Raw genomic sequence first — 14,188 nt, forward strand, 5'->3', positions numbered from 1 at the left:
CAAGTAAGGGAAAAACAAGAGGTATAAAAATTAATTATTTTTGACATAAAACTTAAACTTCAAATGGCCAGAACTTAACCAAATTTAAATGGGACCACACGGCAGACACTTTTCAAATAAAAAAAGAATCACAAAAATCACTTCACCCTATAAAAACTTATGTGTCAACAAAAAAAAAAATGAAGTCGATCGACAGAAACAATCGTGAAGAAAAAGGTGTGTGTGCGATTCACACACGATAGAAGTGAAACTTTAGTAAATCGACAAATGAATGAGATGAATATATATAAAATACATTATAGTATGTATATTTCTGTCTCATTCTTTGCCGGCTTCATTCTACACATTTTTGTATTTCTGTCTCTTACCTGTCGTTTTTCCGTTGCATCAGATTTGAAATTACATCGATTCTAAAGAAGTTTCACTTCAAAAACAAATAGTTACAAATCATTAAAGTGATTGATGTTTAATTGCAATCCATATGATGTACGCAACAACGCTTATGCATTTAATTCGTTTCGATTAGGCAAAAAGTTTTTCATAAACGCCAATTCGCCTCGCAAATATTACAAACAAATTATCAATTAGCCAATAAACCAGTTTTATAATAGCGCCATTTTGATCCGGCCCATTTCACAGCTAAACACGAACATGTAAACGCAAGTGATTTTTGTAATATTCAAATATATAAATACACTGCATATAAGGTAACTGAAGTAAACAAGGTGCAAGTAATCGTTTATAAGCGATTTGTTTCAAATTATGTTTTGATGGTGATCATTTTTAACAAACAAAAACGTAGTATGTTGTAAGGTGGCTCAGTGGTGAGAACCTCGGATTTCAAAATCAATAAGTCGGGATTCGAGACCGGGCGAGCGTGCAGGAAATAAATTGATTTTTCAATTTATCTGCGCATGTAGATATTATTACCACTGCTTAAAACGGTGAAGGAAAACGTCGTGAGGAAACCGGCATGTCCAAGAATCAAAAGTTCGACGGCATGTGACATCTGCCAACCCGCACCGGATTATGGAACGTTTAAGGGCTGATGATGATAAACCGCTTGCAAATTGTCAGAACTGGACCAACTTTTAATGGTAGCATACGGGAGGCACTATTCAAATAAAAAATAACATTAAAAAAAAAAGTTTCACCCTGTCGAAAGTTCAGTAGCAAACCAAATTTGTTGTCGACGTAAGAAGACGTTGTCTTTTTTGAAGTCGGTTGAAATGGATCTTATTAATAAGAGCACTATACACACAGATATATTAACAATGGAGCAAAATAGGTTAGTCTGTTTCGAGAACTCTTAGATGTAATTTCATCTGAGGCTTAAGAAACTACGTGGTTGTTAACTTAAGGGATGAGTCTCTCTTTCAACCGACTGCGTGAAAGGGGGAGTTCATACATTCGACTGTTGTTTTATTGTTGATTGAATTTTTGTTATTATAACATGCATATTATTATTATATTAATCATATAAGAAGGCACTTTATAGGAAACTAAGCATGTGGTTTTTATGTCTCTAATTGACAAATACAAAAGTCTCCATGTCTACGAAAGAATCAGTGGAACAGATGTGTTACTCCACAATAGTACACGGGACTTCTCATGTGTGATGCTGCTTGCCGTGGCTTCTCTCGTATCGACATGTATAATATGGGAGGTCACTTCAGATTCTAAAATGGGCCCAAACCCCAATTGACAACAGCTTTCTACCAAATATAAAACAATCAACAATCAGTTGAAGACCCATTGAGTTGTCGAGTAAAGTAGACAAACAAAAAAAAAAATAAAAATCACTTCTTTCGTTTCTTAAAATAGATAAAAATGATTATGGACACTTAGAAATTAAGTATCTTTCTAGTGATATAAGATGGAAGAACTTTAAAAAAATTATAAAATTTATAACGAGACTAGCTGTTGCCCGCAGCTTCGCTCGCGCGATCTTAATAAATCTCATGGTACAAACAATATAGTACATTAATGGTTCATCCCATATTTTAGCCTCTTGGAGGTAGAATTTATTTATCAAAATCTTTCTTAGCGTACGTCATAAGGTCTATCTGCACGCCAAATTTCAGCCCGATCCGTCCAGTGATTTAGGCTGTGCGTTGATAGATCTCTATGTCAGTCACCTTTGCGTGATTATATATTAAGATTCATTAGAAATTAGCAGACAGGACGCATTCACTACGCTTGAAGGAATTTTAGATGTCAACAAATTGCAATAAATCCCTGACCGGTCTAGTAGCTCTTTCGAATCTAACTAGACGCAAAGGAAACGTGAAGTGGCGAAAGATGTAAACACAGTGATCAAAGCAAATCGTTTTTCATATCATTAAACTATTATCCGAGTAACTTGTGAAAGCGCACGGATTAATTGAGTGGTAATATATCATGCACTAAGTCAAATACAATATTTATTGAAGTATACACTTTTGAATCATCATAAATAAATTTAGATTAACAAAGCCGACTCTATTTTGTGATGTCGGCCATTTTGAATTTGACATTTGTCATAGTGTATATATAAATAGTCAAGTCCTTTTATTTGATACCAATATTAAGGGTATATGAAAAAAAATGTTTAATCCGGTATTTGAGACGCCATCTTTAAGCGATTTTCATCGAACATAGCTAAGAACCCTCGCAAAGAAATTGGCTTTAAAATTAATCGGTCTATCCGTTTAAGAGCTACAATGCAACAGACAGAAACAAACACAGATAGATGGACATCGACGTCAAATAAAACTTCTTTTTGCGTCGGCGGTTAAATATACATAAACATAATTTTATACCGCTGTGTATTTTCTATAAAGCTGGAAGCAAAATATTGTTCTTTTAAAAGTATGTCAATTATTTAGATTTCTTACTCTTTCTATGTAGGAAGCTACGAGAACAACGAATTCATTCAAATCGATCTAATAGTTCCTGACATTTTCGAAAACAAACAAAATCTCCATCTTGATTTATTAGCATAGATTATTGTAGATTATTTCAAAGAAAATACATCGTCATCTGAAACAGTATGGAGGCTTATTAATCTATTACATTATTGAGACTTAACTATCCGTAAACAGTCAAATCATCGTTTATTGGTATCTATATTGGATTAAATTAATTATCTGTATAATAAAAAATTACCGCCAAATATGTTGCTAAGTGTAAAATCTCGAAATTATTTTTTTTTAATTTTTGTTAAGGCGGTAGGTTCTAATGTAGATGAACATGGTACCACGTTTGAAGACTATTTTTCTATCTATCTTTTGCTATTTTTCTATCAACAATGACAATAGCAGGAAGAATTCTATTATAGAAGTTTCTTTTTAGAATATCTGTCACTTAAATATTTCATAATTTATGAAAATTTATGTCTAACAGGGAGCCGTGAAAATGAAAATAATACATAAGAAATAAATACTTCAATCAATAAATAAGTTGAAGAGTATTTTTGTTTGAACGCACAAATCTCAAGAATTACTGTTCCCATTTCGAAGAGTCTCTCAGTGTTAGATAATCCATTTATGGAGAAAGGTTACAGTCACTTAAAAATTTTCCGTACATTAAAATGAAGTCTAAAATATTATTACAATAATTTAACATTATTACTATACCGCACCAGGTTTCGCACGGATCATGCTTACAAACGGACAGACAGACAGTGGGCATTTACTTTATACCAATGTAGTGATAGAAAGAACACTTTCTCAGGCATCCATTTGCATAACTCATTTCAGCCAAGTCAGTTAAATAGTTTTTACTTTTCATCTTATAAACATTTGATTAATTGTATACGTAGAGGATAAGGTTTCACAAGAGAAATTCTAAATACCAAGAAACCAGTTCAGATAATTTAAGTGATATATCACTGAGGCTTGATTGAGGTGTAATTGCTTACATATAATTTCCTGTTACACCCTGGTAGTACTCGGTTTGCCCAATAGGGATCTTAAATAGTCTGAAACATATAGTCTTACTAGCTGACCCGGCAAACGCTGTTCTGCCTTACTCTTATCATTTAGGGGTATGTAGAATAGATGTTGGCCGATTCTCAGACATACCGAATATGCACAGAAAATTTCATAAGAATCGGTCAAGACGTTTCGGAGGAGTTTGGTAACTAAAATTGACACGGGAATTTTATATAAAAGATGATAGAATATCCGAAAAAATTTTTTTTTTTTTGAAACGGAAAATTGCGTTCTAATTTCAAAAGTTTCAAAATTTTAAGAAGACATTCGGAAGGGGTCTAATTCGAAATTTAGTTTAAAGTTTAATATTCGAAAGTATTTTTCCCGCGTAAAGACGATTTTTGAATTTTGATAATTCAGGTTTCTTAATACAAATTACATATTAAAATAAGTTTTTGAAGTGAAACACTGCAAGAATATAAATAACTACGATCATGAGGTATGGTATCGTGACGACGCCTGACCTCTCGGCCACTCATGATCCAGCCTCAGCAATGGAATTTCTTCTATTCTTTCGGTTTTATGTGAATAAGTAATATTCTTTAAAATAATTGTAATTTTACGTAAATAAGGCATACCGTGTATGTTATATATATTTAAGGTATATATTTTTTTAGTTATATAAAGGATATTAGCTCTGCTAATGCTTTTGCTTTTCAAGCGTTTTAAATTACCTAATTTCTTAATTCGCTTATCTACATACTATTATCGAGATTTTTTATTATTGTTTTATGTGTAATTTTATAACTAGGTCCCAAATTCATTATTTATAAAAAAAAACTTAAGGTATTTTATTGTATATAATCACCGACATCAAAAACGAAGGAGGTTTTTGTTTGTTTCTAGAAAAATCCGTCGCTTTTCAACATTACCATGTGATTTTTTGTGTGTAAGAAATAAAATTGCCGCCATTTTAAAATCTGGAGTGATACCAACCTCCCGGGCGTCCCCACCTTTTCAACCGACTTCATAAAAGGAGGTTATCAATTCGAATTCATGTTTCTTTGTTTTGTCAAGTCGTCACGAATTGAAGTCGGTTAAAAATGATTGGCATCTAGTTTTAAGTCTAGAATTCTAAAACTCAATCCGTAATCAGATAGACATAGGGACTAAAACCTGATATATAATATATATTTCACACGATCGAATATCGTAGGTGTGAAGTAATATAATATATTGGCCGAGAAATATAATCGTGTTGGGTAAAGCATATGGTTTACTTGGTGAGAGGTGAGGAAATTTCTAATCCTCCATAATCACTTCATAGTATAAAATAAAGTCGCTTTCTCTGTCCCTATGTCCCTATGTATGCTTTAATCTTTAAAACTACGTAACGGATTTTGATGGGGTTTTTTTAATAGATAGATTGTTCAAGAGGTTTATATGTATAACTAGCTGCGCCCCGCGGTTTCACCCGCGTAAGTCCGTATCCCGTAGGAATATCGGCATAAAAAATTGTCTATTTGTTATTCCAGTTGTCCAGATGTCTACGTACCAAGTTTCATTGCAATCGGTTTAGTAGTTTTTGCGTGAAACAGTAACAAACACAAACACATGCTTATAAACTTTCGCATTTATAATATTAGTAGGATTAGTTGGGTAGGATAACATCTATTACACCTATGCTGAATTAAGGCGTGCGAAGCCGCGGGCAAAAGCTAGTATTGTAATAAACGAGAAAGTAATTTCAATGTTTATTCTATTGCTGATTTATAAAACTGCCTTATCCAATTGTCTAGAAGAGATTGCCTATAAGAGATAAGGCCGCTTATATAAAATGGTAATTTTTTGTAGTTTTATGGTCTGTATTTATGTGTGTGTTAAATAAAGTGTATTGTGTGCGTAATTTTGTTTGTTTCTTTGTCTTTTTATTGCGTAACTGAGCGATTTAATGCTATGTTTTTTGTGTCTGGAGATTGTAAGGATGCTAGAGAGTGCTCAGTTGTAGAGCATCCTGCTAATATTATAAATGCGAAGGTTTGTGTGGATGGATGTATATGTATGTTTGTTACTCTTTCACGCAAAAGCTACTTAACCGATGGCAGGCATTATTAACTTTTTGGCTTCACCCGTCATAGTCAAACTTCCGTTGAAGAGATGTTTCACCGCGATAAATATAGCCTACTAGTTGCGCCCCGCGGTTTCACCCGCGAAAGTCGGTATCCCGTTGGAATATCTTGATCAAAAGTTGCCTATGTGTTATTTCAGTTGTCCAGTTGTCTACGTAACAAATTTCATAACAATCGGTTCAGTAGTTTTTGCGTGAGAGAGTTACAAACATCCATACATACATCCATACATCCATAGTTAAAGTAGGATAGTAAGATAGCAGTCATACTAATTCTCTTCATCAAATAGTCGAGTAATTGCTATGCAATGCTCAGTTATAATTTTTTCTGCTTGTCTGATTATGTGTGTATGTTTGTATGTATCTCCGTCAATCGTAAAAACCACTGGGTAGATTTTGACGATTACATACGGTGATAGACTAATACTAAGTTCAACTTATAGAAAATATAAAATTGAAGAGTTTGTTTGTTTGAACGCGCTAATATCAGGAAATACTAGATCGATTTCAAAAATTCTTTCACCGTTGGATACGTGATCGCCGAGTGCAATAGGCTATGTACTACAGGTGCAGCCGGGGCGGATCGCTAGTTAAATTATATAGTACAACTAGCTGCACGCGTCGGCTCCACCCGGGTAGTCTATTATAGTAATTGAAATAATATAAACTATCCCATCTTTTAAGTTGGATCAAACTGCACATGGTGTACAAATTTAATTAAAATCGGTTGAGTAGTTTAAGTGACTATTGCTGACAAACAATATGACACGTAATTTATATATATTAAGATGATACTTTACATTCCACTTATCGTAGTACATCAGATTCTTTAGGAGGCCTAAAAGAATCTAGACCTGTAAAGTACTTAATAGAGAAGATATTTATAAGATCAATACAAGAACCACTCGCGGTTACATTGTATCAAAGTTTTTATAAAACGTCTGACAATAATGCTTTTTAGAGATTCCCAGATTTAATTGCCACCAAGTATGCCACTGGCTATCTATTACGAGGCCGTTAGGTATAGGAAAACAATTCAAATTTTCCTCTTTACAATTTTTTATTTATTTGTACAAATTTTGCGATAATTTTTGTAATATTTTTTTCCGTTTCGTCAGAATAATACTAAATTCATTGGGACTGAATTAAAGGGACCAGCTGCCACATAAAGATACATTAAATGAACATTTTTTTATTTACAAAAAGCATAATGTACATAAGTACAGAAGAGCAAAAAACTTAAAACAATTAACAAAAAGCGGCCTTGTCGCTAGGTAGCGATCTCTACCATACAACTCTAACTATAAAGGAGAACAAACACCCAACTTGGGTAAAACCGCAGGGCACAGCCAATTTTTCTAACCTAGCTTGATCATTATAGTAATTTATAATAAGCCTTACGATGCATCTAAAATAGTTTCTTATTAATCATCATTGAAATCAGATGCATGTTACCAATACATAATTTAAACAACAATTCAATTAATTACAATTAAAAATACAGCAATTGAATTCCCACTAAAACATTTGGAAATTTAATGATTTTAAATGAAACATCTGTTCGAAATAATCAATAATTGTTCATATAGATTTAACTTAATAATGAAGGCTTCATTTTTTATCGCGTTTCCATTATCTATAACTAGAGGGCGCTGGTTTGTCGGAAAATAATTCGACATTGATAAGGTTTAAAAATAACAGGAATTACAAAGAGAAACATAACAACTAATATTTGATATACAAATGTGAGAGTAACTATTTAATTAGTTATGTATTTGTTTTTATTACATAATTACATAACCGCAATAAAAATGTCAAAGACTTCTTAGTGACAATATATAGATAAAATTTTATGTAACATCATGCATTGTACAAAAATATTTGTAAATTAAATTGCTAATTGATCTATTAAACTAAATTTAAAAAAATGTGTTTTGTACGTTCATTTATGTTAATTACATTTATAATTAAATAAATAGTGAGTTTGTGAGGAATAAATAGTCCAACCTCTTTTACTAAGAGTACTAATTGTTTCTTGTAATAGTAGTTTTATTATTTTTAGTAGAAAATAAGCGAGCATCAGTGTTTTATAATTGTATCATCATATTTAACAATGTAAAATATTTTTTTATACTCTGTTAATGCCTTTAAATAAATCATAAAAATATTTATTCTTATTCAGTGCTTCATAAAACAAACAATATAAAAAAGCAATAACACTAAATTCTATAATGTTTTCAAACTTCTTAATGTACTTAACTCGGTTAATTAGGTTAGGTCAAGAGTACTTATTAAACTAGTAGACTACGATAATTGTAAAGCAATCAATGCAAATTACCACTAAAACAGACATATTTTTAATTATATTTCATTGTTACGTTTTCGATTTGTTTTTTAATCTGTTATCAGATTGTTTAAAACAAGATTATGTATTTTCATATAAAACAGGAGTTTTCTTATTTTAATACGTATTATGCAGACTTTCGATCGGAACCAAGATGTACCTAAATAAAGAATTTAATAATTATAAAAAGAAAAATCACTCACTTTTTTCATTTTTCCCATTCTTGGACAAAACGACAGCTCCGTTCTTTTCCAAGCACTGGCTGGTTGACACAACAAGCTCCTTCATTTTTAAAAAAAGGTAATTTCAAATTTAGAACAGAAATATAAGAGACCGCGTTCGCGCGCTTTTTAACGTCACTTCGACAGGAGCACAATACGAATGGCAATGGTAATTATTGGAGCGGGCAACCTGTTCACGTTTACGGCCAAGGTAATCGCGATCGAAAATTAAAAAAATAAATAGCACAGATAATAACACTATGATATAATGCGCGAAACGCGACAATAGATAAAAAAAGAGCAGTGTTTTCGAACGCCGCCGGCTTACAAGTGCGCTCCGATGCGATGTACGATATATTTATACTGAAACCTGCGTATTTTGTGTTAAATATTGTGTAATTACATATTAGAAGAATAAGATTGAGATTGAAATTACAAACTTAATAAAACTCTAATTAAGGGCCTGGAGTTATTTGATAAAATTGTCTAATATTGCATAAGAATTTTACATTTTTTTCAATGTTGCCACACGTTTATCTCACGTATTAGATGTAGGGGTCACACGAATAGATTAGTTATTTTTTTCTATTCAGATAATACTCATATTATGATTAACTGTCAAAACATGTTATCTCAGTGTGGCAAAAATTATTATTTTAATAAAAGTGGGCCAAGTTTAATATATTTATTTATTAAGACTCCATGGCTAAGGTCGTTGATAAGACATCATAGGTCGAGCTAGCTAGCACCCATAAAAGTATTGAACTGGTTTAATCTGTGGTTACTGAAACAATCGCTTTTTTTAAATTAATAATAAACAGTATAATAAAGCATTTAACATATTTTGTAATGGCTGGCTAATTAAGCCGCAGTGTGCACGCATGTTTCGTTTAAAAAAACCCTCGCAGTTAGCGGGCTCCAACGCATTTTCTAACCACTAACATAATCATTATCATAAACATGATCCTATATCATTTAGATATCAATTTTCCAATTTTGTTATTTAATAATACTGATATGAAAACATACAGACTTTTTTACTACACATAATTTTTTCATTAAAATCAGTTCAATCGTTTAACATATACAGAAGAATGACAGACAAAAAGAAACGCTATCGTCTCTTTTTATGTCATAGCAGGAAACTGATGAGCTGGTGAGCTGGTGGTTCGCCTGATGGAAGGCGATCGCAGGAAAATATTGACGATGGAAATATAGGAGTGGATTGGAAAGGGTAGGGAAAGGGATATGGACCTTTAAATAAGATATCTCCACTTATATATAAAAATATTGTAATCCTAAAAAAATCTTATCCTTGTTGCTGTTTCCATAAAATATAATAAAACTCATAATTAAAGAACCCATGTTTTCTAATGTTATAAATATTTGTTACGATTCTATTTGTTTATATACATTTTAAAGTATTGAATTCCAATGTAATAACAAAGAAGATTATTAGGAAGTCTATTGGAATAAAGGGCAATGTAAAATTGTAATCTTCGCATTTCTAATGATGCTAAGAATCCCAGAACCAAAGAGCTTATAAGATATTTGCATAGATCAAAATACTTTTCAATAATTTATCTGCATATCATATACTAGCTGTGCCCCGCGGTTTTACCCACGTAGTACCTGATGGTATTTAGCCTAAAGCCTTCCTCAATAATTGGGCTAGGTAGTAGGTATCTAACAAGGAAATAATTTCTCAAATCGGACCAGTAGTTCCTGAGATAAGCGTATTCAACCAAACAAGCAAACTCATCAGATTTATAATATTAGTTTAGATGCCCTAATCTGAAAGTGAAGGATAACATCGCGAGGAAACCGGCAAAAATAAAAGAAGATGACATGTCACGTCTTCCTACTGATACTGGTCCAGCGTGGATGCCTCTACACCTATGGGAGTATTCGATCGATTTAATATAGATCAGTTATTTGTTATATATCTTCCTTGTGCCTTAAGAAAAATGTTGAGTAAAATCATCCGTTCTCGAGTTTGTTTCATTCATTTCTATTTATATAGAAGACTAGCTGCTCGCCCCGGCATCCCCCGTGGTACATATATTGCCTGACATAGGCTATATATGTATATATGTAAAACGTTACGAAAATACAAATGTTTCTTTTCTATAATATTAATGTTGATATAAAGATCTAGGTTCCCGCCCTGGGCTTCGCCGCGTAGATAAAAGAAATTTAATGAGAATGAGATATTTCACCACGGCAAACAGCCTGACACTCTAGCGTTCTATTTATGCCATCGCATTTATAATATTAGTAACTCTTACTATAAATTTATGGCTTGTGTTTACATCACATTTAAATAGCTCTCAGGCTTATTATCAGATGGGTGTGGGTTCACGACCCCCTGCTTATATTTGCAATAATAACATGCATATAATATTAAAATTAATGTCTGTTTCCTTCCTTTATATTCAAACAAAGGACCGAACTCCTGTCACGTATTCTATACCGAAAAAACACGTGTAAATAAAAAAAAAAACATTAATTATATCATGAATCAAAACAACATTGTTATCTTAACACGTATGAAGAGTCAGTAACTTTTTATCATTGACTGAAGCCCGCGACTCTGCTCGCATTAAATATATTTTTTTTAAATATTTTTTCAGTTTTTTTTTTTATCATCAAGAACTTTTTTTACTTTGCTATTGACGATATGTGTTATAAGGACTTCTTCTATTTAATTTTTTGTGTTTTTTTCTATGTTATAGCGGATACTGAGCTGGTGGTCCGCCTGATGATAAGCGATCACACACCTCCCATGAACATTTGCTGAGGTGGTGCCTCTGCACATGCCCTTCCGCCATGTATACATCACCGATTGGAGCAGTGGTGATCTGGAAAATATTAATGAACCCTTGAAAAACATAGATATTCTCTAGATATCTAGACGTAACAATTCACCATTATTACTGTGGTTTAGACAATACAAACGTGCATTTACTAAATTATTGGAAGTATAATATGTATCTATCATCCTTTAAAGGATAATTCTTATATATTTACAGACCGAATCGTGAAAACCGTATCAAAGAGTAAGGATGTGTGTGTGTTTGTTGCTCTTTCACGCAAAAACTATTCAACCGATTGCAATTAAATTTGGTACGTATACAGCTGGACAACTGGAATAACATATAGGAAAAGTTTTATTCCGATATTCCTACGGGATATGGACTTACGCGGGTGAAACCGCGGGGCGCAGCTAGTGTTATATAAGAAGTCATTACAATAAGCTTTTATTGCCTTCTTTTTTGCAGTTTTTTCAACCGACCTACCAAAAACGAAGGAGCTGCTTAATTATACTGTTTTTGTGGCCTTTGCTCGATAACTCCATGTGTTTTCAACCTATTGATGTGATTCTTAGCGTGAATACTAGGGTATTCTTTTTTTTTTTTTATGTCACAGTCGGCAGTGGAGCTGGTGGGACGCCTGATGGTAAGCGCTACCACCGCCCATGAACATTTGTAGAGGCGTAAAGTCGATTACAGACCTTACGCCTCTACAGATGGATTGCCGACTTTAAATTGGGAAGGGATTAAGAAAGGATTTGCGAGAGGAATAAAGGAAAGGACTGGGAAGGGGAAGGAAAAGGATAAGGGCCTCCGGCTCCCCCACTCACCGAACGAAACACAGCAGAATGCTATTTCACGCCGGTCTTCTGTGGGGTGTGGTACTTCCCCGGTGCGAGCTGGCCCAATTCGTGCCGAAGCGTGCTCGACTACCACATATAAAATTCTGGTCCTTTGGTCCCATTTTAGAATTTCGTGTGGTACCTCCTCTTCAGGGTCGTCGATGATGTAATATTTTATCTTCTTCTGTTAAGTAAAGGTGCTAAATAGGTTTAATCACCTACTTAAATGATTAAATTTTAAATACAATTTCTTAAGCAGAAATAGATTTCGAAAAATAATCATATAATCAGTTTATTTAGGTTTATATTGTCTTTGTATAATTTAACCGTTTAACCATAATCCATATCTTGTGTTTGTTATCAGACGAAAAGCTGTGTTTCGTAATATTTTCTTAGATCTTGTAAATACAATTAGAATTTAATGTATTGTTATTTACAATTTTACAAGCGTAAGTCCATATCCCGTAGGAATATCGGAAAAAAGTTGCCTATATGTTGTTCCAGTTGTCCAGCTATCTACATACCAAATTTCATTGCAATCGGTTCAGTAGTTTTTGCGTGAAAGAGCAACAAACACACACACATCCTTACAAACTTTCGCATTTATAATATTAGTAGGATAGTAGGATTTCTTTTTTCATTTTCATTATTAATGTAACGGACAACGTCCAAACTAACCAACAAAGCTTTCTTATTATTGACTAGCGGTCCGCCCCGTCTTTGCCCGTGGTACATACATAGCCTATAGCGTTCCTCAATAAATGGGCAATCCAACACTGAAAGAATTTTTCAAATCGGACCAGTAGTTCCTGAGATTAGTGCGTTCAAATTAACAAACAAACAAACGAACTCTTCAGCTTTATAACATTAGTATAGATTAATAAACAAGTAAAGATACTATACTGGTTTCATGCGCAAGTAACATTGATTACGCGTGAAGACAAAATATTATTATATTATTATAACATGATTTTACATAATTATATAATAATAAATTTGTCGTCTATTGAAATAATGTATAACTTTATCGTTTCTTTTTAACACGCTTATATTAGCTTCACTTGTATGTATGTATGTATGTAACTCACACCCGTTTTTCTCCCACTTCCCGCGAACCGATTTCATTCAAACTTTGTACACTTATTAAGAACCGGTGGCAATAGTGTAATATAGTAAGTTTATCTCATTATTTTTCTATGTTATAGTGGGCAACTGAAATGGTGGTTCGCCTGACGGTAAGCGATCACCACCATGAACATTCGCAGAGATAGTGCCTCTGTGAGTTCGTTGCCCGTTAAAGGGTAAGGGATAATGAAAGGATTGACGATAGGAAAATGAAGGGACTGAGAAGGGTGAAGAGATCAGATCAAATAGAGATCAACCACACATCTAACGGTGAAAGAATTTTTGATTCGGTTCAATTGTTACTGACATTAGCGCGTTCAAACAAACTCATCTTCCTTGTATTATTAATATAGATAAACTTCTACCCCTGCTCCAGATTACAGCTTTTTATCATCACGGCCTATTTTAAAATGATTTTATTATTAATGCCTTTATTTAAAATGTGATAAATTTAATGAGTAGGCATTATTCATTGCTAGTCTAAAGTTGATTAAAGAAAAAAATCTTGCGAACATAAGTTAAAAAATACTGTTTAATTTAAAAAATTAGTAAACTAGCTGTTCGCTGCGGCTTCGTCCGTGGTACCTACATGTACTGTGTAAGTTGCAGCTTACTAATGGTGATAAAATTTTTAAAATCGGTTCAGTAGTTTTGTGTGCAAACATTACAAACATATATACAAATCTTTCCTCTACATAATATTAGTACAGATTTTAGTTAATAACGCGTTTTCGCTAGTCAGAACTGGTTGTAACAGTGAGATCTAGTTCTAACTAGAGAGAATACGTTATAGCAGTCGTT

General features: G+C 33.1%; 1 protein-coding gene across 1 annotated transcript in view; it reads right to left on the reverse strand.

The window, feature by feature from the left end:
- Positions 1–8,952, reverse strand: part of LOC119836129 (GTP cyclohydrolase 1) — a 38,126-nt gene extending 29,174 nt beyond the window's left edge. The window contains exon 1 of the mRNA XM_038361386.1: positions 8,590–8,952. Within this exon, the coding sequence (XP_038217314.1) occupies positions 8,590–8,674 (85 nt within the window). The 5' untranslated portion in view covers positions 8,675–8,952. The remainder of the gene's footprint in view (positions 1–8,589) is intronic.
- Positions 8,953–14,188: the final 5,236 nt, after the last annotated feature.

This window comes from Zerene cesonia, chromosome 22, assembly GCF_012273895.1.
Source record: "Zerene cesonia ecotype Mississippi chromosome 22, Zerene_cesonia_1.1, whole genome shotgun sequence".
Classification (NCBI taxonomy): domain Eukaryota; kingdom Metazoa; phylum Arthropoda; class Insecta; order Lepidoptera; family Pieridae; genus Zerene; species Zerene cesonia.